Source organism: Cavia porcellus, unplaced genomic scaffold (assembly GCF_034190915.1).
Source record: "Cavia porcellus strain 051 isolate PalLab524CR breed Dunkin Hartley unplaced genomic scaffold, mCavPor4.1 scaffold_23, whole genome shotgun sequence".
Classification (NCBI taxonomy): Eukaryota; Metazoa; Chordata; class Mammalia; order Rodentia; family Caviidae; genus Cavia; species Cavia porcellus.
Window position 1 is genome coordinate 20,315,359 of NW_026947506.1, and position 24,206 is coordinate 20,339,564.

General features: G+C 47.2%; 2 protein-coding genes across 9 annotated transcripts in view; one reads left to right on the forward strand and one right to left on the reverse strand.

Moving 5' to 3' along the window:
• Window positions 1-10,749, forward strand: part of Fkbp9 (FKBP prolyl isomerase 9) — a 34,205-nt gene extending 23,456 nt beyond the window's left edge. For 3 of the 4 annotated variants that reach the window (XM_063233867.1, XM_063233868.1, XM_063233870.1), the window contains 4 exons: window positions 1,924-2,110; window positions 5,058-5,203; window positions 7,458-7,621; window positions 9,682-10,749. In XM_063233867.1, the coding sequence (XP_063089937.1) occupies window positions 1,924-2,110; window positions 5,058-5,203; window positions 7,458-7,621; window positions 9,682-9,858 (674 nt within the window). In that variant the 3' untranslated portion in view covers window positions 9,859-10,749. The remainder of the gene's footprint in view (window positions 1-1,923; window positions 2,111-5,057; window positions 5,204-7,457; window positions 7,622-9,681) is intronic. The other variant, XM_063233869.1, reaches the window with a different exon arrangement.
• A 5,712-nt stretch (window positions 10,750-16,461) lies between these two features.
• The window catches only part of Nt5c3a (5'-nucleotidase, cytosolic IIIA), a 53,846-nt gene continuing 46,101 nt past the window's right edge, over window positions 16,462-24,206 (reverse strand). For all 5 annotated transcript variants that reach the window (XM_003470101.5, XM_063233872.1, XM_013152714.3 and 2 more), the window contains 5 exons: window positions 23,580-23,665; window positions 20,336-20,425; window positions 18,845-19,007; window positions 17,605-17,805; window positions 16,462-17,144 (listed from right to left, as the gene is read on the reverse strand). In XM_003470101.5, the coding sequence (XP_003470149.1) occupies window positions 17,043-17,144; window positions 17,605-17,805; window positions 18,845-19,007; window positions 20,336-20,425; window positions 23,580-23,665 (642 nt within the window). In that variant the 3' untranslated portion in view covers window positions 16,462-17,042. The remainder of the gene's footprint in view (window positions 17,145-17,604; window positions 17,806-18,844; window positions 19,008-20,335; window positions 20,426-23,579; window positions 23,666-24,206) is intronic.

Consider the following 24,206-nt stretch of genomic DNA (forward strand, 5'->3'; position numbering starts at 1 on the left):
ATCTGGTGATGCCTATCTGCCTGGGTGTCCTTGGTGTTTAAGTGTGGGGGTCCTGTGTGGCCTGCCCAGAGGTCACAGGTGCTGCCCAGCAGAGGACAGGAGCTGGTCCCACCCAGAACAGGACTCAGGCTCTGACTGCCTGTGCAGTGACTTGTCGACAGCTGTGTGTGGGGAACAGAGGAGGTGGCCAGGGGTCCCAGGGCTCTTGCACAAAGCCCACAGCCTCCAACAGTGGTGGCACTGCCTCCCCTCTTTGTCACCTGTGTCTCTTCTTAGGGCCACATCTTGCTTGAACATGGAGTGACAACTTCTGTCCTGGTCAAGGGCTCCCTTGGTGTGGAGGCTGGTGTCGGGGCAGGCCGAGGTGGTGGGCTGTCTGTGCCAGTCGCTGGTGGTGCCGGCCCTTTCTACAGTGAGCCCACTGGTGTAACCGAAGCCGGGTGCTGGGCAGAGGCCTGTCTTGGGCTCCACCTCCAGCCCTCACTTTGTAGGCCCACAACTTCACTTCTTGCTTGCTTGTTTGCTTGTCTGTTGGTTGGTTAGTTTGAGATGATGACGTGATTTTTTTTTTTTCTTTTATTAGGTATGATTGAAAAATATGTGAACATTTACATTTTTAATATGTATTACAGAAAAGACACATTGACATGAATCCTCTTCAAAATATTCCCTCCTCGCTTTGAGCATATTAATCCCGTCATTCTGACTACTCTCTGAAGCAGTTCTGAAGTCCTCTTTCTTGAGGGTCTTCAGTTGTGCGTTCAGGTGCACAGCATTTCCCTCTTGTGGTCATTTGACCTGTAGAGGAGAGCCAGAAGTTGTGGGTGCCAGACCTGTGGAGAGGCTGGCTGACTGCTGACCAGCGTGTGTGCATGTTGGGTGTTTTGGGTGACGGTGGTGACGACTGCACTGAATTGTGAACTTAAAACTCAGCAGACTCTGGAAGCATACCTGACCCCATCTGGCTTCCCACAAACCTGCCCCTTTCGGTGATCACCCGAGCACATTCTCTTTCACTTTGCAGAGTTTCGTGAACAGCCCCTCCCGTGTCCCCATGCCCAGTGTGGCAGCCAGTGGCCTGGTCTTTGTCTATGGATTTGCCCTGGCCTTCCCTGTCAGTGGCCTTGAGCAGCCCCTGCTCTGCCATAGTCTGCAGCTCCTGGTCCTCTGGGAAACGCTGCGGGGCTCCCACTCCACTACAGTCCTTCAGGGCGGACGGGCCCTCAGGCCCTGCAGAAGCACAAGCTTGCTTCTCCAGTGTTGCCCTCCAGGGCAGGCACCAAAACTGTGCCTTAGTTCCTCATCTGTAAATTGGGACTATAAAATTATAAGAACTCCGACCCTGGATGTGGTGACACAGGCCTGGAATCCCAGCATCTTTAGTCTCTCCAGGGAGAGGCTAAGGCAGGGGGATTGTGTGTTTGCCCCTAGCCAGGGCAGTTGAGTGACTTACTGAGACCCTGTCTCAAAACAAAAACAAAACAAACATACTAAAAAACAATAAAGGAAGGTTGGGGATGTAGCTCAGTTTGAAGGCTCTGGGTGCAATTCTAGTACCAAAGAAAAAGGTGTTACAGGGATTCAGTGAGAGAATATATGTGAAAAACACATTTTTTTGTTGTTTTTTTTGGTCCCTTTTGAGACAATGCTTCACTGTGCAGTTCAGTTTGGCCTAACATTCACAGGAGTCCTCCTGCATCAGCCTCCCAAATGCGAGAGACACTGTTTTCAGAGGCAGAGATGATGGGATGGCTGTGTGTGGTACCTGCCTCTACCTCCTCCTGACCCATCCCATCTCCCCTCGGAGCCTGCAGTGCTGAAACCTGGCTGTGTGACCCTGGACACACCCGTGCCTCAGTTTCCCCCTGCACAGCACCAGCTCCCAGTGTCTCAGGCTCACCCGCATTCCTCCTGTGACCCTAGGGAACATCCCAGGCTCGGCCGTGCTGGTGTTCGACGTGCACGTGATCGACTTCCACAACCCCTCGGACTCTATCAGCGTCACCTCGCACTACCGGCCCCCCGACTGCTCGGTGCTGAGCAAGAAGGGTGACTTCCTCAAGTACCACTACAACGCGTCACTGCTGGACGGGACTCTGCTGGACTCCACGTAAGGCTGAGGACTTACGTCTCAGGGCCAGCATCTCTGTTTGCACTGTCCAGGGGCCGTGTCCTGTGCTTCAGCTAACCCTGCCATGTCTGCACTGTCTCCTTGCTGTTGGCACTGTCCTGGCGCATGGATGCCGTCTCTGAAAACTGACTCTCCAGATTCTTCCACCTCACCAGTCTCCTCATCTGCCGAGGCCCATCTTACGCTTCCCAGCTCTGCCCCGGACAGTGGTGTGAGCTGTGCACTGCTGACCGGCGCAGCTCCAATGAACAGGAGACGCTTTTGTGGACGACAGTTAACTGCTCGTTTATTTAGGCGGGCTCTGGTTTATATATTCGGCCGTGACCAATCACAGGCTGCCACAAGGAAGCAGGGCGGGAATGGGATGTAGGCTCCGGCTACTATATCCAGCTGTGGCCAATCAGGAGTTGCCACAGAGTACGGAGTGAGCACGAAGTGCGCACGGGTTGGCTAATTTAAAGAGGGACGTAGTGCATTGCAGAAGCTGGCGTGGTCCTTAGTCCCGGGTGGGGTATGGTATGTTGAGCGCCTGCGCCCAACACACTGCTTGCTCTCTTCCTTCTGTCGTCTGACCACCTTCTCCCCCCTGGCTTCAGCGTCCTCCCTTTTCTCAAAACCATCCCTTAATTTCTGGGAAGAAATCTCAAAGAAACTGCTTTGGCAGTCTCTGAGTGCCTCACGTGCTACCTGCCTTTGTTTCTGTCTCCGTGACTGCTCTGAACACTGTAGGGAAATCCAGTATCTTCATTTGTATTTTTTCTCCTTGCGCTTTGCCCAGGGAATGCGTGGTGCAAGAGTTGCATTTTGTGGGAGTGAAGTGAGATAAATCTGAGACCAGGTGTCAGGGAATCCATGGTGTGAACCAGGATGCTGCACGATGAAATGCCACCTGGCTGGTGTGGCGGCACTTGCCTATCATCCTAGAACTCTGGGATGCTGAGGCAGGAGGATGGCAAGTTCTAGGCCAACCTGAGCAAGTTAGCAAGGCTCTGTCTCAAAAAAAAAAAAAAAAAGGCAAAAGTGCTGTCAAAAAATAGTGATCCGTCATAAAATGTACACTCATCACAGAGCTGCTAAGATGTGAGAAAATTCACACTTTAGAATCAGTGAAATCAGTGCCTCACTTCAAGCACCCGTTTGAGGAGCCTGACTCGTGGACAGATGTGGCACAGAGACCCAGCAGCCGCCTGACACGGCCAGAGGTCGCTGCCCCTCTCCCTGTGACACACTGCGGTCTGCACCTTGAGTGTCACACGTGTCCCTGTCCATCTGCAGCGCCAGGTCTGTGTGAAGTGACAGGAGGGAGGCTGATGCCTGCTGGCAACCTTGGCTCCAAGTGGGCGCCACGAGCCTGGGGGTGCTGGTGTAGCCATGTATTAGGGCACAAGGGACCTGGGACCCATGCAGGCACTAGGAAGGGACAAAGAGGGACTAAGGAGGAAGCTGATCTGCGATTAAATAAATGCTAAGAAAGGGCCTGAGGGAAAGAGTTGGGGATCAGAGATGCCTGAGGAAGGCCTCATCTGCGTGTTACAGCCACATCCAGGAGGAAGGACAAACATCCATGGCTTGGAAACTGGGAGGACTTTAGGCTCAGACAGACACGAGTCCTCTGGACTCTGGGAGCCCTGTGAGGAAGGGTTATGACTCAAAAGGGACTGTCCTGTGTCACCTCCTAGTGTTGAACTCAGGGAACATCAGTGGTTTCCTGGCACTGAGGAGCAGCCCAGGGTTTGCCTTTGGGAAGTGACGGGGCTGCCCACATCCAGTCTTGAGTGAAGCCAGCTCCTTTTTCTAACCTGGGACTTGGGGTCCGTGGGCATCAAGGGCGACCAGATGCTTAGGAGTCTGTTGGTCCCATACCCAGCACCCTGGCCTCACCTCAGGCCTCTACTCTGAGTCCTTCTGTGCTCTGCTGGGGGGTTTTGCTGGCCTTTTGCAGTGCCCTGGGAGAGAACCGAGCTTATCTCCATTTATGGGGGAGAAACTGAGGGCTGAGGTGTGGCCTGCGCTGGCGCTTGTCCAGCATGCCTGAGGCCCTGGGTTTTGTTCCCACGCCTACCAAGAAGAAGGAATACCAGAGAAGAAACTGAGAGGCTTTCCAGGGTCACACTGGGTGACAGAACCAGGATTCCAATTCAGGTCTTGTACCCATCCCCCTGATGAATGGAATCACTACACACTGCACACAGAAATGGGTGCAAATAAACAAATTCACGTCTTGGTGAATCGAAAGTCCGGGGCCTTAGCTCTGATATCTATAACCAAACAAATCATCACAAAAATGCCTGGCCCAACACAAAGAGCCTTCCCCTGGGGCCAGTAGGGAGGGGGCACCGCGATGGCTGTCAAGCCCATGCTTTGCCTCTTTGGCCACACTGAGAGTGAACTCAGAGTCTTGCTTGCCCGGCCAGCACTGTGTCCTCAATGTTTTGAGTACCAAGGATACTTCCAGGATGCCGGGGCACTCCCAGGACATGGGGACACTCCCAGGACAATCTCAGGACACGGGGACACTCAGGACACGGAGACACTCCCAGGACACAGTACAATCTCAGGACACAGGGACATCCCAGGACACGGGGTCACTCTCAGGACATGGGGACACTCCCAGGATGTTGGGACACTCCTAGGGTGGCCTGTGGACCTGGGACCTCCACCAGATTCAGGAAGTCTTCAGACCCTACCAGTTTTCAGTGTTGTGTGACACCTGAGTGGCAGAAGGGTCCCAGTCTGTGTCCCTCCACTCTGGGACAGTCCCTGGAGACCTTGACACGGGGAAGTAGGTGACTGCTGTCTGGCTGGGCCGGCTGTCTCCCTGAGGCTCAACAGCAGACATGGCGGGGGGGCAGTGAGTGTCCTGTCTTGGGGACACCCCAGTGCCCATGGGGTGGTGACTAACAGGGCTCCCCTGCTTCATTTTCAGGTTGAATTTAGGCAAAACTTACAACATCGTGTTGGGGTTTGGACAAGTTGTGCTGGGGATGGACATGGGGCTCAGAGAGATGTGTGTGGGCGAGAAGCGCACGGTCATCATCCCGCCTCACCTGGGCTACGGGGAGGCCGGCGTGGGTAAGTGATAGCACTTGGGGGTGTCGGGATGCTTTCTTTTCTTACCTTTTAATTTATTTTTTGCTTTGAGAGAGGGTCTTGGGAAGCTGGTGAGTTGTCCAGGCTGGGCTGCAACTCAGAATCTTCCTGCCTCACCTTCCAGGGGGCTGGGGTTACAGGTGTGCACCACCGTGCGTGGTTTTGGGTACATTTACCATCTGAATTTTGTGTTTGGGGGTGTGATAGAAGAGGCTGGGGATTTAGTTTGGGGGCTGGGGATTTAGCTCAGCAGCATAAGCACCTGCCTTGTAAGCAGGCGGTCGTGAATTCGATCCCTGGTACTGATTAAAAAAAAAAAAAAAGAACCTCTGTGTGTGGTTTGGGGTTTCTTCTTTTTAAAATTTTTGTGCTTTGGGGTTAAAGACTCCAGGCACTCAGCAAGCCACTGTTTTTGTTTTTGTTTTTTGTTTTTGTTTTTCCCCATTTGTAAATTTTATATTTTTATTTTTAATTGTAAAAATCTCAATACATTAGAAACAAGCAATGCTAAACACAGTTCCTGGCTCTTTTTGAAATAGATCTTTATAATTCTCTAAGTGACACTTATAAAATTTTGTTTAGACACTGTATTAAATAATTGATTGGTGAAGACTTTAAAAAATTAAATTAGCAAACAATAAAATATTTTATAAATTAGGTTAGAGTTATGAAGCAAGTACAAAGGAAAGAGATTTTCTGATTCATATATATAATTTCTATACAGTAAGCACAAAGAAAACTAACAGTAAAACACAGGAGGAGGGCAAAATATGTATATGATTTTAAAATATTGTCTCTCATATTTAAAAAGCTTGTCTGAATTTTTAGGAAACTTTTTATGAAAATGGAAATGACCCATATGATAAAGAGTTTATATTAGAGATAATGCCAGTAAATCAGTACTTTAGAGATGTCCTTTCTTTTTTTTTTTTTTTAATTTAAGGAGAAAAGAAAAAAAAACAGTGAAAGGGTACAAGTTATACAGATTTACAGAAGAAAAAAATGAACAGTAGGAAATCACTAGTTAATGGATTACATATTGCCATCTTAGAAATAATTGTTCAAGTCACAAAATTAAAGCTTGTAGAGTGGACATTCCAACAATGATACTGCAAACAGTTCTGTTCAATGATCCAATAAAACTCTGTGATATCATTTTCTATCTTATACTCTTAAATATACATGCAGTGCGCCCGTCCTCTAGAAAAATCAGTTTTAGAGGGATGATGCATCTCCCCACTGGGAGGAGCCCCAGTGGGGCCAGCTCCAGGCCCCACCTGGGCAGGGAGAAAGCTGCAGCCACTGCCCCTCCTTGTGCTGACATCTAAGCCAGCTAGGAAAATACCCTTTTGGCAGTGATGACTTTCACATTCTGGAAAAACGGGTTTCTCTGCATGGTAGAGTGGTTGGGTTTTATGTTATGGTCTCCCCTCTCCCAGCCTTCACAGTGCTCTCGCACTGCTGGTACCTGGACTGAAAGGCTAATTTGTGAAAGTGTTTGGGTTGACCTTTTTTTCCCCCTTCAATACTGGGGATTAAACGCCAGGCCCTTTACACCAACTCTTCCTATGCGCTTTGAATTTGAAATCCTCCTGGCTCAGCCTCCCAGGTGCTGGAATTATAGGCGTGAGGTACTTTAACCAATTTGTTATTATTCTTCAAGTTCTGCTGTTAGATTTATTTGAAAGTTCTACCATTGTAGACTCTACTAGTGGCTTTCAAACATTTTTTTCACCAAGACAGTAAAAAATACGTATTTTCTTCCAATTTGTGTTACACATAAACATGTAATTCAGATATTTAGCTTAAAAAATACAGTGGAAATGAAAGTTCCCATGAAAGAATGCTGATTCTGTGTGCCGTGTTCATGGGTCTAGTTTATTCCTTTATTTTTATGTGAGTATATTACTATTATTTTTCACCATAGTGGGGATTGAACCTAGAACCATTGCACTGAGCTACATCCTCAGCCCCTTTTTAATTTTGGAGACAGTCCTGCTAAGTTCCCAGGCTGTATCAAACTAGTGATCCTCCTGCCTCAGCCTCCTGAGTGCTGCAATCCTAGGCGTATGCCAGCACACCCGACTGCCGGTCTTTACTTATTTATTTGAAGTGCCGGGATCTCATGATCGCTGAGGGCTCACAGCCCACTGCTGCCAGCCTGCAGGAGCCTGGCCACAGTGAGGCTGGCCCCACTCACCTACACTCCCTCCGACCCCCACCCTGTCTCGAGCAGCAGGGGAAGTGCCGGGCAGTGCCGTGCTGGTGTTCGACATCGAGCTGCTGGAGCTGGTGGCTGGCCTGCCCGAGGGGTACATGTTCGTGTGGAATGGCGAGGTGTCCCCCAACCTCTTTGAGGAGATTGACAAGAACGGCGACGGGGACATCCTCCTGGAGGAGGTGAGGGCTCTTTGGGACGCGCCTTGGCAGGGAGAGGGGTCGGGCATGTGGGCCACGTGCAGTCCCTCACGGCCTGGCATCTCGGCACAGGCCAGGCCTTGGTGGCATCGCTGAGCACTCACCATGTGGCCCAGAGGCCTCCAGCTGGTGTCCGGCTCCACAGGCACTCTGGCCACCTTGGTGCTGGATATGCTGAAGAAGTTGCCCCTGTCACCCGGCTACCCGCAGCTTGAGCCAGGACAGCGCCCTCATCCCTGCCCTGGGTGCAGCCCAGCAGGTGCTCCCATGCCCTCCCGCCGGGGGCTCGGCTGCTGCCTCTCCTCCATGGCTTCTTCTCCCCTATGGCTTTCTGTTTCTTTTTCTTTTTTCTCTCCCTTTATGAAAAAACCTCAGATAACAACGCTGAGCAATGTGGAGCACACTGTAAACCTGGTCCTCTGAGAGGCCGGGGCAGGAGGATCATAAATTCCAGTCCAGCCTGGGTAATTTTATGACTTAGTGAAACCTTGTCTCAGGAGAAGGAAAAAATTTTTTAAGAGTGGGGTTGTAGCTCAGTGCAAAGGCCGGGGTCCAATCCCCAGTACTGTAAACTGCAAATGACTTCCAAAGCACTGTCACCCTCCTTGCCTCTAGCTGCTCGCCTGCTGTTCTATTGGTTTATTTTTGAGACAAGGTCTTACTGTGTTGCTCAAACTGGCCTCGAAGTTCTGGGCATCCTCCCACCTTAGTCTCGGCATAGCCACCAGACTCAGCTTTCCGTTCTTTTAAAATGTTTACTTTTGAAGTGGGTTCATAGACAATATAGGAATCCAAGCAGCCAAACTGATAAATTTGGAATTTTATTAGCTGAGCTCAGCGACCACCCTGGACCCCTGTTTCAGAATTCAAATGAGTGGCACTGAACTGGAAAGTTACAGAGCTTTTAAAACAGAAAACCACAAAAAGACATCCTGTTGGAGACAATTTAGCGGGAACCTTACATTAATTTTTGGTTGACACCTGTATCCTGCTTCTTTGTTAATTTTTCTCTTGTGGTTGCAGCTCATTCTGCTTTTTTTCATGGGATTGTGCTTTAGGTATTTTTTCATTCTTCTGGGTCAAACGCAGGGCACAAGGCGGCATCAGTTATGCCAAGCTACAACTTTGATTAGTGTATGTTTGCCATACATACTTTAAGGTAGCTTTTCACTGTTTTTAGAACTCACTTCTGCTGGGCTTTTGTCACTGCGCCACTGAAGCTGCTGACAGATGCTGTGATCAGGGCTCCCCGCCCCCCATCTCAGCCTAGCCCCTCCTTGGGGCACATCCCTGGGTCCCCTGGAACCTGGATTTCTGGGCTCTTCCCCTGCAGACTCCCAGGGAAGGTGACACTGGCCTCCCTCGTGCTGTGGCCCTTCCTTCAGCTCAGTCCCTGCCCACTTGTGGTTTCTTGGTCAACAGGACACTGTGGCTTCTGCCTGGGGGACACACAGCTGTGTTTCCTGCCGCTGTCTGTGGTGTCTTAGCAGCGTCACCTCCCCGTGGTCCAAGCATGTGGCGTGGCTGATTCCAGTCCACAGTGTGGTGGTGGCTGCAGTCTCTCAGGGCAGGACGTCCTGGCCACCGCCACCTCCCTCCACGCTGGCCAGTGTGTGGCGCCCCCGTGGCCTGTGCACAGCTGTCCTCCCCCCGGGGACTCCTGGATATCTGGACTCAGGACTTCAGCCCCTGTCCCTTAGCGCAGTGTCTTGTTTTCCCTGGTGCACTGCACTGTGTGCCGTTTGTCACTTCCTTATTATGCTCCTTGGCATGGGCAGGGTGCGATGTGTTCTGGGTCCAAATCCTGCTCATGGTGGTTTCCACCGTGTGACGGATGCAGACGGGACCACGCCACAGCTACTGTGTGGATCCACACGCCTCAGGCTGTGGGGCCACTCAGTGTGCATTTCCAGGGCAGTCTTGTCTTCTGTGGACACTCAGACTCTACCCAGCCTCATCCCCCTCGGGTGAACGCGGTTCTGGCCCAGGCTCTGGGACCCCACTGTTGTCACTCACCTCTGTCCTGTCCCCTCTCTCCCCAGTTCTCAGAGTACATCCACGCCCAGGTGGCAACTGGCAAAGGGAAGCTGGCGCCTGGATTTGACGCAGAGATGATCGTGAAGAATATGTTCACCAACCAGGACCGGAACGGAGACGGGAAGGTCACGGCTGAGGAGTTCAAGCTCAAAGACCAGGAGACCAAACACGATGAGCTCTAGCTCACAGCTCGAGCCAGCTGGTGTCTGTCACGCAGCAAGGGTACTAGGGTCTCCAGAAGTGAATGTCAGCTTTAGCAAGCAGGTCCCATGGCACCTGGTGCACACGTGGGTTGGGTCAGGACCAAACCTGGGCAGGGTCCTTGGCCTGGAAAGGACTGGGAAGGCTACCCTGCCAGCCATTATCTGTGCCTTCCAGGAATTAATGGGAAATAGTGTCATCTTGCAGGATCAAGAGAAAAAGTGTCCGGCAACTGTCTACAGAGATTAAAATGTTTTTTAATGTCAGTGTCTTAAACATGTTCTCCGTGTGGGTGGGAAAGATGAAGCCCAGACAGTGAGTGTGGGCTCTGTCCTCCCTGCAGGCGGCCACAGGGCCCTCCTTCGGTGGCACTACTCGAAGTGGGGGGACGCAGTGTGCCAAGCGGCTGAGTTGACGTGAGCAGGAAGCGTGATCGTGCAGCTGCTGCTGGGGGTTTCTGCTGGCCTCTCACTCCCGTCACTCTGTTCTCCTCTGCACTCCCTTCCACGAGAGGGCTGGTGGCTGGGCCTCGCTGAGATGGGCTTGTTCCCAGATGGGTTTGTCCCCAGATGAGCCCTGAACTTGCAGGATCTCTGTCCTGCCTCTTGTCTGTGTCCCAGGGCAGATTGGGGGCCAGGGAACCCCCTGCCATGGGACAGTAGTGATGTATACCTGGCACCGTCCCTCATCACGCAGCAATGTCTGCCTTGCATCCTCTGTCCCCAAGGGGGTTGGCACTTTCCCTGAAGCATTAAGTGGCTTTTCCTTTTGAACTGCTCCACTAACTCAAGCCGATGTGTCCTGATGTAGCCCCGAGGTAGTTTGTGAAAATGCTGTGTGCTTGTTCCATGCAATAAATGTCAGAAACTTGGTCTTTTTTGGTATAAACTCCTGTTTTATCGCATGGCTGCATGGTCAGTTTCCTTGCTGGATACTTGCGTGTCTGTGCTGCCCTGGTGGGGAGGTAAGGCAGGGCCCTGTGGTGTGGGGACCACCTGCTGTCCTGGCAGGAAGTCAGGAGGAGTTAGAGGACCTTGTGACATTGGTGTCAGCCAGGCACAGGGGCCACAGGAGGCAGCAAAGCTCCAGGCAGAGCCCCAGTACTGGGTGGCACCATAGCCAAGGAGGCGCCCAAAGAAAGGGGCTCGGGGGGCTCCTCAAAGACCAGGCAGAGAAGGATGGGTGGGCACTCACAGCAGCTGGCACTTGGACTGTTTTGTTCTGCAGGGATTCCAGGTGAACCCAGAGTTGCCCTGGATGCTGGCACGCCGTGGCCCTGTTGCCTCTCTCTGTTAGTTCTGTTTTCTGTGACAGCTCCTGAGTGTGTGTGGCAGGTTGGTGACCTTGTTTCTCAAAGGCTAACTCCCTCTGGGTGTGCAGCTGACCCTATGCATTGTGTTCACGGCCTTTACGAGGATAGAATCACACGCTCATGCTCTGCCTCGAGTTCATTCAGCTCAGTTTGAGTGTCTAGAGAGGCCTTCAGGCCCTTCCATTCCTCCTGAGGTTGGAGGGCCCAGCTGAGCTGGGGCTGTGTCAGACACAGGACACCCAGGCAGGCTGCCTTCCTGCTGCCACTGCATACTTGCTGTCTGTGGGTGGCCTTAGGGCGCTGGTGCGCTTGCAATGCTGGATGTGCAAAGGTCAAATTCAGGGTGGAGATCAGAGAGGCTCCTTATCTTATCTTGTGTCTCACTTCAGTGCTGCCGAATGAGACTGGAGCTTCTGTTGGGCGCAGCTGTGCACACCCAGCTTCTGCCTGGGACAGTCTGCACTTCGGTCGTAGGCTGGAGCTCATGAGTAAGACATTGCAGGCATCCATGTGATGCTACACACAGGACAACTGCAGGCATAAGCAGCGTGCTTTGTTCTGTTAACACCAGTGAATTGGGATCTCTGGTTATTTACCAATTCTCACTTTTCAAAGTATTTTACTTAAACAGACACCGTTAGTTGGCCTGAATGCAAGACCTTAGAGCTGTGTAGGATTCCCTGCCTCCTCATATAGAACTTTAGTATTTGAGATTTCCAGGAACAAAACCTCTTCTTTTGCAGCCTCTTTCCTCAGTTCTCTTAGGAATCTGGAGGCTTTTTAATAACAAACTGATTTTGATTATTTATGGCTACATGCAGATGTGACTTACTCTTTTGAGTGTTTGACTTTATGTGGTCCTCATGGTTCAGCTTTTCGATTGCTCAGGAGATTCTTGCAGCTCACCTTGGCCACATTTAAATCTTGGGTCCTGCTGTGCTAGGGCTCTTCTTTTTCCTCTTTTTATCTTTTTTTGAGATGGGTCTCCTTATCTTGCCCAGGGTGCTGTCTAATTCCTGGGGCCCAGTCTTGGGACAACGGCCATGTGCCATTGTGCTCAGCTCAGTTTAGTGTCCCTGGAAGTCCCCACTGTGGCACTGCTGGGAGTTGGTGGGAATGCTGGGGGAGGGGGACGTGCCTGCGGAGACAGTGGGATGCAGGACTGGTTTTCTCTTCCACTCGTTGGCCATGAGATGAGTGGTTTTGTTGTCACAGGCACCCACCATCGTGTCCCCCTTGTCACAGGCCCAAAGCCATGAGCTGACGAGATGGACTGGCCCCTCTGCACAGAGCCCAAAAGAAACCTTTGTCTTTGTGAGTTGGTTGTCTTGGGTATTTGCTGGAGTAGTGGAATGCTAACAAATTTAGTTTCTGCTCTCCCCTTTTCAATTTAGTGCAAACAGCACCAAATTTAGTCTCTGCTGAATTTCTCCTCTGTGCCCCGGGCTGTTTCATCTTCTCTCATAGTTCTCCAGGCACCTGGCATTCTTCGTGAACAGATAGGACATTTCTGCTCCTCCAGTGTGACTCCATGCTCTCCTCTGGTCTCCCCAACAACTTCCTGTCCCTGTTCCAGCTGGTGACTGAACACAGCAGCAGCTGCTCCCCAGTTCTACCTGTAACTGCTGGCTTAGTGCTTGTGCGGCCCCCAATACGTGTGCCGGGTTCAACCTGCTCGCTGTCCATTCTCCCTGCATAGAGTGGGGCCATGGTGTCCCAGGCAGAGCAGAGAACCAAGTGCGATTTCTGAGTCCCGTGTGGCCTGGCAGCCACCCCTCCCCACCTCCTCTTCCCATCCATCGCCCACTGTTCTGTTACCCCAGCTCAGTTCTGTAAGCACTGTGATCCCGCAGCCTCTGCTGGAACACTTGTCCTCCACCCACATGGCCACTGCTTGCTGCCCTTGAGGATTCTGCTTTGGTGTCACCTCAGAGGAGCTTCCTGACCACTGTAACACCCATTGTTCCCTTGCCGCCTGGCCTGTGTTTTCTTCATGGTGTGTATCACGTTTATCTTTCTCCTCTGTCTCTCCGGGGGATGGAAGCTACATGAGGGCTGAGTGGCTCTGCATCTAGTCCTCACAACTGCTCCTTGGTGCAGAAGGGGACCTTAAGACTTAGTCAGAAGCTTCGTCGCACAGAGTTTGGCTCCAACTGACTATTCCGTGTGGTTGATTTTGGTTTGTTGCCAACAGGGTTTTGCTATGTAATCCAGGGTAGGCTCCAATACTCGATCTTCCTGCCTCAGTCTCCCAGCTAGCTGGGATCACAGGTGTGTGCCAACGTGCCCAGTGCTGGGCAGATGTGACTTTTCAAAGCTTGTGTCCTTTACACCTTGAGCACTTTTTATCTATTAAATTTATACTGAAACACCAGATTAACTGTAAAGGTGGCATAATGCTTGAATCATACAGGATGACCATGGAGAAGCTTCAGGATTAATCACTCAGGATCACGGCCATCTTTTCTTTGCGGGTTCCCCTAAAGCATGGTAAAGAGAAAGCCCTATGCCTTACAGGCTGGTCAAACAGACCTTCAGTTACCTCCGCTTTGGTGTCTGTTATGTACACTGGGATCCAGACTTCTTGTGAATTCATTCTGGAATGAGCTGGCATCACCAATGACTTTTCTAATAATCAAAATGGTTCCACCATTCAAAACTGTGTTGCCTCAGAAAGCAGTATTTAAAGCCAGGCAGGAGTGGGGGTGCACTCCTGCAATCTCAGCACTCAGGAGGCTTCAGCAGAAGACCAGGTGTCTGAGGCCAGCTTGGGTTACACAGTGAGGCTGTCTCAAAAACACAAACACCTGAGGCTGGTCTAGAACACCTGCCTAGCATGAGCAAGGCCCAGGGTTCAATCCCCAGCAAAGCTGAACCACTGGCTGATACTAGGCTCTCTGGCAAATGTAATAGCTACAGGCAACCGTAATGTTTATGGGGGCTGCAAAAGATACTTCTGTCACACTGATTCAAGCAGACACCATGGGGCTCATTTTTATGAATGGAACAGCACCAAATGGTTGGCTACTGTTCCACATCGAGATACATTTGAAATGCATGCAGAGAGGAGTGTATCTAAGGGGACTGACTGATGCAGTAACCTGTTCTGGGTTCAGTGCTGATCACTGCAGAAAACCCAACCCCAAGCCACCCTGGTCCCCACCTGCTATACCTGGTGGGACAGTGACCACCTGCAGTCTGATTCCACAGCCTATGTTTCAATGGCTGTAGTAAACTTCTCTTTTTTGTCTTTTTGGAGATAGGGTCTCTCTATGCAGTTTAGGCTGGTCTTGAGCTCACTTTGTAGGCAGGCCAGTCTCAAACTCAATGATCCTCCTGCCTCAGCCTCCCGAGTGCTGGGATTACAGGCCTATGCCACCACACTCAGCTTGCAGTAAACTTCTGACACCAGAATTTGAGTACAAATATTTTAAATGTCACTAGCATCAAGTGGCACTGAGACGACAGGCCAGAAGCTTGTCACGGGACATGTCAGAAGGACCCGGGAGATGCAGCGCTCCAGGCAGGTGCTGAGCTAGGGGTCTGAGCCCTGAGGGGCTGTGGTAGAGCTGCAGAGCTGTCACCATGCAGCCTGCTCCTTCAGGAAACAGCCCTGTGACAAACTAGTGCTGACAGGAAGAAAGCACTGTCGGACCAGCCACATGCACCGTCTTTCCACTGGGAAAGCCTACTTTCATGCTGTGTGTGTGTGTCTGTGTGCACGTGTGCATGCACGTGTGTAATGCTAGGATCGAACCCGGGGCTCTACTCATGCTAGCCATGCGCTCTAACACTGAGCGACACTTCGGCCCACAAGTTTGCTCTGAGTTAGGATCTATGTCTGTGGTCCCCGGCTGGCCTCAAACTCGTGGATTCACGGTCCTGCCACCTTAATCCTCTGCAGTGGCTGGGAACACACACATGTCCCCACCACAACCATCTCACAAGTTTAGTTTTAACTCTGATCTTGGAAATGAGGTGATCAAAATGTATGGCGAATGCTTAAATTTTAAAACCTGTCGTGGTGAAAGACATTGCCAGGAATCTCCCTCAAAATCCTCCCCCTCGAGTCAAACACTTGTGCCATGGCTCTTGCCGCTTTCTGAAGCAGCCTTGGAGGGCTTCTTTCCTGAGTATCTTTACAAGGTGAGATAAAGAACATGGTGAATGCTGCTGCTGAGTACCATCCAACAGGAAAAGGCAGGCTGGTAAAAACAGGACAGTGTCCTCATCCACCTCACCCACCAGATCTGAGACCACACAATTTTTTGCTTTTCCCCAAAATTAGAATGACTATGAAACACTAACATTTTGAATCCATTCAGAACACTAAGAGACTCATGAAAGCACAAAAACACAGAAGAGTTGTAGAGTTGCACCCGAAAATGCCAATTAAAAAAAAAAATCACTGTACTTCATGATAGCTCAGACCCATTGTATCTTTTGCTCTTGATTTTTGTTTTCTGAGGCAGGGTTTCACTGTGTAGTCTGAGCTGGCTTGAAATTCATGGCGATCTGCCTGCTGCCACTGAATGGTATTAGCATGGCATGCACCGCCATGCCAGCCACTCTTGCATATTTTGTCTCATCGGTTACTGTATGAGGAACAAATGACAAGAGAGTAAGAAGGAGCATCTGTAAGCCATGTGACCTTGCCTTTCTGTCACACTCTTCTGGACCCGAAGCTCTACCCACAGCAGAAGTCCAGAGCCATCCGCTCCAGCTGGGTGGACCGTGGCTCAGAGGCTGGACATAACCTGCTGGCTGCTGCAGCTCTGGAGCTGGGGACAGACTGGTCACAGGTGAGTCTCCGAGTCCAGGGGTGCTGGCTGTCCTGTGCACCGTTCAGCAGTCACAGGGCGATCCACCTACAGCTTGTTTTGTGATATTTGAGAATAAAGTACTCTCTTTCCCTCATGTTTTCAACTGGGGAAATAATTTTCACAGGCCTTTGTATGTTCTGCAGGGCAGAACAAACCTCCCACAAGTATCTTTTTATGCCTGAATTTATGGTGTATACTTTATGGAGCCACTATGACAAGGATGTTATAATTCATATGTACAAAATGAGAGGCAGAGAGGAACACAACACACGGCAGGTAGTAAACACCTGCTGAATAAATACAGTCTTTCTGTGTGGGTGGGGTGCTGAGCTAGAGTGCACTATGTAGACCAGCCCTGCCTGGAGCACTCAAGCTCCTGCCTCAGCCTCTCGAGTGCTAAGATTACAGGCATGTGCCATGGCCAGCCTAAGTAAGTCTTGACTGCAGAATTAAAAAGGCTTTGATTTCATGTTTATTATCAGTGCTTTGACAGAACACCTTGTAGATTAGTGAGTGACAGGTGGACACCAATAGTTTTTTGAATCGTGCGTGTCAGTCTTCTGGTGAATATTGATTTTGCTCAGACAAATAACCAAACATAATACAATTTAGGGAGATGGTGATAGCATTGGCATAATCCACCCAAGTTACAAAAATGGCAATACTTAAATCATGCACATTATTTCACCATTTCGTAAAACACTTTAAATGTCTACAAACTTTCCTGTTGTAAAAAAACTCCCCCAAAAATGCATGATACCTCAACTACAAAATTGACCTTAGAAAAGTTGGGAATTACTTTTCTAATTCTGGCTGTAAAATTTCTTCTTCTTCTTTTTTCAAATTGGTTAAAAAACATGGTGAGGAGTGTATTGAGAGGCGGAGAGAAGTTTCCAGTTGATGATGCACCATGTCCGACTGAACACTTCAGCTGCGCAGAGACAGCGTCAACATCGAGAAAGTATCATAAATAAGTCTTCGGGGTCAGGGCGCGAGCAGTCCAGGAGCGAGGCCCTTCCACAAACAGCTGCTACAGAATCTTCTGTAGGATGGAGTTGGCCACCTCCAGTGACTCGTCTTTCACTAAGACTATATCGTAAGTGTCCATGTACTTTTCTAACAGCTCATCTACCTAATGAACAGAAGAACAGAAGGAAAGTTAATCTGCAGAGAAAAGAAGCAAGCAATTTCAATATTAATCCCGCTGTTTTACTAGATCTGTTGGGCAAAATGGAGTCAATTCAGTTTCATTAGCTGAAATGAAAACATTTAAACTATGACTCATAGGAATGTTCCCATATGGTAGCTTTTTTCCCAAAGTGATTTCTCTCCGCCCAGGCGTGATTCCGTTCTGAGAACTTTGGCAGTGTTTGGAGACTTCTGATTGTTATGTCCAGAGTGGCACCTAGCACCGGGCACTTATGTAATATCCACCCTCCTCCTCGGTAGGTGTAGCGTAGACCTGTGCTTCTCAGCACCGCGAAACATCGCCAAAGTACAGGAATGAAAGACTTTCTTGTGTCTATAGTAGCAATTAACCTATAGTTTCTTCATTTTTTCCTTAAAAAAAAATTTTAGGTTTATATACTTACCCTATCGTTTAGATATCCAATTTTCAGAATATGCTCAACATTGGTGACCCCATCTGCCATTCTCAAGTCTCCTTGGGAGTCTCCGAGCAGAATAATGTTGCTGTTGTCTTTCAGCTGGCTGAAATAGTCTGTATTCTTCAAGGCACCATCGTGTTTGTTGAATACATGAATTAGTTCTCCCTTAAACCCTATGAGTACCCCCTGTTAAACAGAAACATTCTCAAATAAGAGGTTTTACAAACACTATTTGCTAAGACTTTCATATTTTATAGTTCTTAGTAGGTGTCATTATTATTTTATCATAAGAAATTTACAGCTGGGGATGGTGGTGCATGCCTGTAATCCCTGCACTCAGGGGGCTGAGACAGGACGATCATTGCAAGTTCAATGCCAGCCTGAGCTAGTGAGTTTAAGGACACCTGAACTACACAGGTAGACCCTGCCTAAAAAAAAAAATCTACAAAGCACCGAAATCTAAATCATATTCATAGTAAGTAGTATTATCTAGTAACTACTTTAAATGGAAAAACATAATGGACGATAATACAACTTTCATTTTACCTTATTCTTAGCCAAAATATTTCATTTTATTTCTTTAGTATTTCATTTTATGAATTTTATAATATATAATTTTCTTATTGAGACACTCTCTAGCTCAGGTTCCCTTGAACTCTTGATCCTCCTGCCCCAGTCTCCCAAGTGCTAAGATTACAGGATTAAATCACCGTATCATGCTAACATACTGCCTTAATTAGGAAAACTTCTTTAAATAATGTCATTTCTAACTCACTTCTTTTCTTCCACCTGTGAATGTTAAATATTCAGAACTGCTGCATTAAATTATGAGGAGTTTTACAAATTTTAGTCTGTGACTTGTACATCAAAGTTTAAAAATGGTGTATTACTTTATAGTACTACATGAGGATGATGATGATAGGCCTGATAACTTCGCTTACTTTAATGAATATGTGTCAAACAATACATAAATGAATTTACATCACTGAAGTATTTTCAGATTTAGAAATAACTGAAAGCTGAGTCTGAGTGGTGGTGCATGCCTGCAATTCCAGGTACTTTGGAGGCTGAAAGAGCAAATACCACCAGTTCAAAGTCAGCCTGGACAACCCAGGAAGATCTTGTCTCAAAAACTTAAAAAGGCCTGGTAAGGGCCTGGGATTCAATCATTGTACTATTAAAAAAAAAAAAAAAAAAGAATTGAGGCATGACTTGATATTCTTACATTTTCATCAAAATCCATGAAGTTGGACACAACTTTGACATTTGGGTGATAAACTCCAGCTTGACGAATAACTTCCTCTAGAACATCGCCAATACCCGCCGAAAATATAAACACAGGGATACTGTGCTGTTGGAGCTTATCAAAGAAATTCTCGTACCCTTCCCTGCAAGATGGAGACAAACTAATTGTTAAACAGCACAGTTTATGTCCTTTTCACTTAGAAGCTGAAAAGCAAAATACTTCTACCTAATTTCTGTGGCTCATGTATATCCTTATTTCAAAAGATTGCCCAGGAGGGCAGTTAGCTATCCATGCTTCCACTAGCACAAGTTTTTTAAGCAATAGCTGATTCTGCCTTCCCTGTAATTAGCTGTAACAGTCCTAACTAGATGTCTTTAGACTCACACTGACTGTACAAGCCCACTAGTCCTGATTTACGTAACTCTAAGCTAACGATCACTCACTTCTGGTGAGCTGGAGACCCCTGCCTGGAGTCCAGCTATTTGCTCTCTACTACAGAAGTGCAAAGCAGCATGGCCTTTAACTAAAGGTTAAATCAGACTGTCACTGTGTGTGAATGGAATAGTCAGTGCATTCTTTCTGCAATTTTATACTTTCCTTCTTACAAGTAATTACCTTAAAATAGAGCAGCATCCAAACATCACAGGGGTGGGCTAGGGTGTAGCTTAGTAGTAGAGGGCTTAACTGGCATAAGTGAAATCCTGGCTTTAAAACCCAGCACCACAGAAAGTTGAGCATCACTGTATTTGCATAACAAGTTGATAATTTTATGATGTGGTAAATAGTATTGAAAATAAAACTTCTGATGTATAATGCATATACTACAAACATTTTAATTTTGTACCTTTCCCAGAAAGTTTTCAAAGAAGTCTGAGAATTCAGTAGACTCAGATAAGTTTATAAACAATATATAAATTTACATCTTTTCCAACTTGATTTGTAAATATTCCTTTTATAATTAGTTCTTTTGAAACTATTTTGCTAGGGGCTGGGGATTTAGCTCAGCGGCATAAGCACCTGCCTTGTAAGCAGGCGGTCATGAGTTCCATCCCTGGTACGATAAAAAAAAAAAAGAAAGTATTTTGCTAAAAAATTTCAAAATGGTCTTTGTTGGATAAATTTGTTAGTCTGAATTTCTTTTTCTTTTTTTTATCGGTACCGGGGATCGAACTCACGACTGCCTGCTTGCAAGGCAGGCGCTTATGCCGCTGAGCTAAATCCCCAGCCCCTAGTCTGAATTTCTTAATCTGGAGGAAGGAAATACAAATTAGTACTTAACTCTCTCAAGGCTGTTGTCATCAACACTGAATGTAATGTATCATATTTCATCACTATCCATTTTGTGACAGATGGCATGTACTGGAATATTTTAATGGAATGTTTTAGCTTATTTTAGTAAAAACATACAGTTGAGTACATTTTTAATAGTTTGATTCTGTTGACAATAATAAAAATCCTCAAGAAACTTACTTGAGCATAACATCAGATTCTGCAACAATTTCCTTGAGTTTAGCTTTTGGTATACGTTGTTCAACAAGCAACCCATGTGACTTTGTATACCTGGAGTTTTGGCCAAAGAGGGAAAAATAAATTAAGACAATTATTTTTATTATAAAGCATCAGAAAAAATGACTTGTGTTCCTCACATTTGGATTTAAATCTTATAGACTTAAATTCATCACTAATGACAAAATGTGATGTGCTTTTTATTTGTATTTTTGGCCATAATGGGGATTGAATCCAGGGTCTTGGCACTGAGCAGCATGCTCAGCCATTTTTACTCTGTCATAGGGTCTCACTAAGTTACCCAAGCTGGGCTGCTACTTGCAGGCCTTCTGCCTCAGCCGCCCAGGGTGCCTGGGTTACAGGTGTGCACCACCCTGCATGGCCTGCTGGGCATATTCTTACAGCATCTCATTTCCTGAGTGAGTCTTAGCTTAAATAGTTAATATGGTAAAACAGAAACATAAAATTTTCTGGAAGACTAGGGAAAACTCTTGAAGACATTGATTGGTGTAGGCAAAGACTTTATATAAATAAAACCCAGAATGCACAGGAACTGTTAAAAGAATCAACAACTGGAATTTTATCTTACTAAAAAGCTTTTGCAAAAGAAACCAACAGAGTGAAGAGACAACCCACAGTGTGGGGAAAAAATTCGCAAACTGTTCCTCAGAAGAAGGGCTAATGTCTAGAATATAAAAAGAATTCAAAGTAAATTAGACTTCCCCAAAGGTAAAGACCTAATCCAAAAATGGGCATCTGAGATGACTATACACTTTTCACATGAAGGAATGCAGCAAATAAATATATGAAAAAATGTTCAACGTCACTGTTCATTTGAGAGATGCAAATTAAAACAACAAGATTCTACCTCACTCTGGAAAGAATGGCTATTAACAAGAAATCAAGCAATTACAAATGCTGGAGGGGCTATGGGGAAAAAAGGAAACCTTCCCCAGTGTTGGTGGCAGTGTAGTGCAACCAGTGGCAATCAGTGTGGCGATTCCTCAAAAAACTAGGATTGGAGGTCCCACTTGACCCCCTTCTGGGTATCTTTCCAGAAGAATTAAAACATCATACCATAGCAATATATATGCACCCATGTTTATAGCAGCACAGTTTGTAATAGCTAGACCTTGGAAAACGCCCATCGACTAAGGAATGAATAAGGAGCAGTACTCAGCCATAAAGGACAAACTTGACACTTTTACAGGTAAATGGATGCAACCTGAGACTATACTCGGAAGTGAAATAAATCAGACATGCATGTGTAAACACTGTACTGCCTCACTAGTCTGAAAGCGCGCGCGCACACACACACACACACACACACACACACACACGTTAAGATAGTTACACTAGTGATTTCTGAGTTCAATGAAGAGAAAGATTTGTGCTGGTACTGCTTGAACAGTTGAATGCAGATGTCTTGCGCTCTGGGTGACTGATTTGGAGATGGCAGTACACAATGTATATGCCATGGTTGTCCCCTGGTCGTTGTGCTTTGAAATTTTATTTTTGTCTTTGAAATAAAATGGATTTGAAACAAAAAATAATATGGTGATGAAAGGAAACAGATTTGAAGCCTTTTCTCAGTCTAAGAAGTCAATCCACAATAACTTCTGATTGCATAGGGCCTTTTTATTTGTTGGTAGTTTAAATTGCTGTGAAAAGTATAAAGATGCTCCCTAGTAAGCAAGAGAGTTCTTGGCATGGCCAGTGCTCTACAGGTTAGCCTGCTTTGTAACTATGTAAGAACACCTACAATCATAGCACCCTAATGTGAAGGCCCCTAGAACGTAATTTTTTAATTCTTTCCCTTTTTTTTTGGTCTTTTTGAGACAGGGTCTCACTATGTAGTTCAGGCTGGCCTTGAGCTCACTTTCTAGTCCAGGCTGGTCTTAAACTTGAAACAATCTTCCTGCCTCAGTCTCCTGAGTGCTGGGATTACGTACGCACACCACCACACCTGGCACTAGAATGTAATTCTTAGCCCTTCTCAAAAAGAACTCAAAACACCCCTCAGCACTGCCAGTTGACCTTCCTCTCAGCCATGTGTCCTGTCAGCCAGGGAGCTCATTCTCCAAGTGAAGCTTCTCCCCTCTCAGGCACTTCTAACTCTCACAGCCCTTCTGTCATTATGGAAAAGCCATTTTTAACCCTTTCAAGTCTAGCTCCAGTTTATTTTTTTGGCAGGGGAGGGGTCTTGCTATGTAACCCAGGCTGGTCTCAAACTTGCAATTTCCCTGCCTCAGCCTCTCCAGTGCTGGGTCACAGTATGTGCTATAACACCCAGCTCTAGTTCTACTTCTAAAAGAGGGAACAGAAAGTCTCTTTTCAAAGTTAAAATCATAGACACAGATGAACTGCATCTTGTTAGGTAATAGGATAATGAAGACAAACACTTCTGGTCTCTTCAGGTTTTAAAGCAACAATTGTAGGGTGGGTATGATGGTCCATGCCTGTAACTCCAGTGCTTAGGGGGCTGAGGCAGGACTTCAAGGCCAGCCTAAACTGTGTAGCAAAACCTTGTCTCAAAAAGACCAAACAAACAAAACAAAACAAAACAAACAAACAAACAAACAAAAAAAACAAAGCATCAGCTGTGTCCCAGGTCAAGGCACCTTTCTGTAAAAATGGGTCTAAGGATCAAACCGAGTGTGAATCTGAGCATGCTGGGCAATGCTCTGCCACTGAGCTACAGTCCCTGCCTCACTCAAACCATTTTTACTCCCTGAAAAGCTCTTCAAATGAGACGGCCCTGGGGATGGCTCTAATTCCTCTTGGTTACAGTCTGTGATGACAGCTTTCTCCTAGAGCTTGACACCATACCCATACTGGGGGGCTTGCTGGGAATGCTGCACCATGATGAACGTAACCCACGTCAAAGGTCTCTTCATCCACCATGGTGTCAGTGGCTGGGCCAAACTGAGTTCAGAGTCAATAACAACCCTAACTTTTTTGTCCCATTTAAGCCACATCTTATCCATACTTTTAAAAAGGTTTGTTTTGTTGTTTTGGGATTTTATTTTTTTTGCTATGCAATTCAGACTGGCCTTGAACTTGCCTTGCAGCCCAGGCTAGCCTCGAACTCACAGTGATCTTCCTGCCTCAGCTTCTCAAGTGCTGGGATTACATGCCTGCGCCATCATGTCTGGCTGGTCAGTTAAACCGCAGCAACTGTATTTGCTTTTCAGCTTCTACCACTTACCATTCTACCATATAAGGGAACTTCTCCTCCACGGTGAGCACAGGGTCCACTTCAATAGCATAATACTGTTCCTTCAGCTGCAGTAGCTAGAGAGAAACAGACTTCATTATGAAAGCTACAGTCTTCTTACTAATCTGGTTTGTTTTACGGAAAGCAAAACAATGTAAACAGATGTTTTCCATAAAGTGCTTTCTAGATGAGTAAACTGGGTTGATGTACACTTGCAAAGACTTTGTTGATCTTAGTTTGCATATAATTACATATTCCTACAAAATCTACTTAGAACTATTCATCAGATTATTACAAAATAACTTTAGTTTTCACATGAAAGTTAAGCTTGATTCACACTGTGAACCTTATTAGGTTTAAACACATAGAGCTAGACACACAAGCAAACTACTAAAGTAATTTTCTGATCAAAGGGGAGCAAAAAAATATTAAACCCAAGTACTTGCATTCTAGTTTTCCAGTGAACATAATAACTAGAACATTTTAGTAATTATTCAAAAATTTTAAATCTAAGGAAGCCACATGCCCTCACAGCAGGGCTTTTGGGAGGTGACTGGTTCATGGGTGTGTGATGCTGGGTTAGTCCTCTGATGGGTTTACAGCTGGGTGCGATGCTGG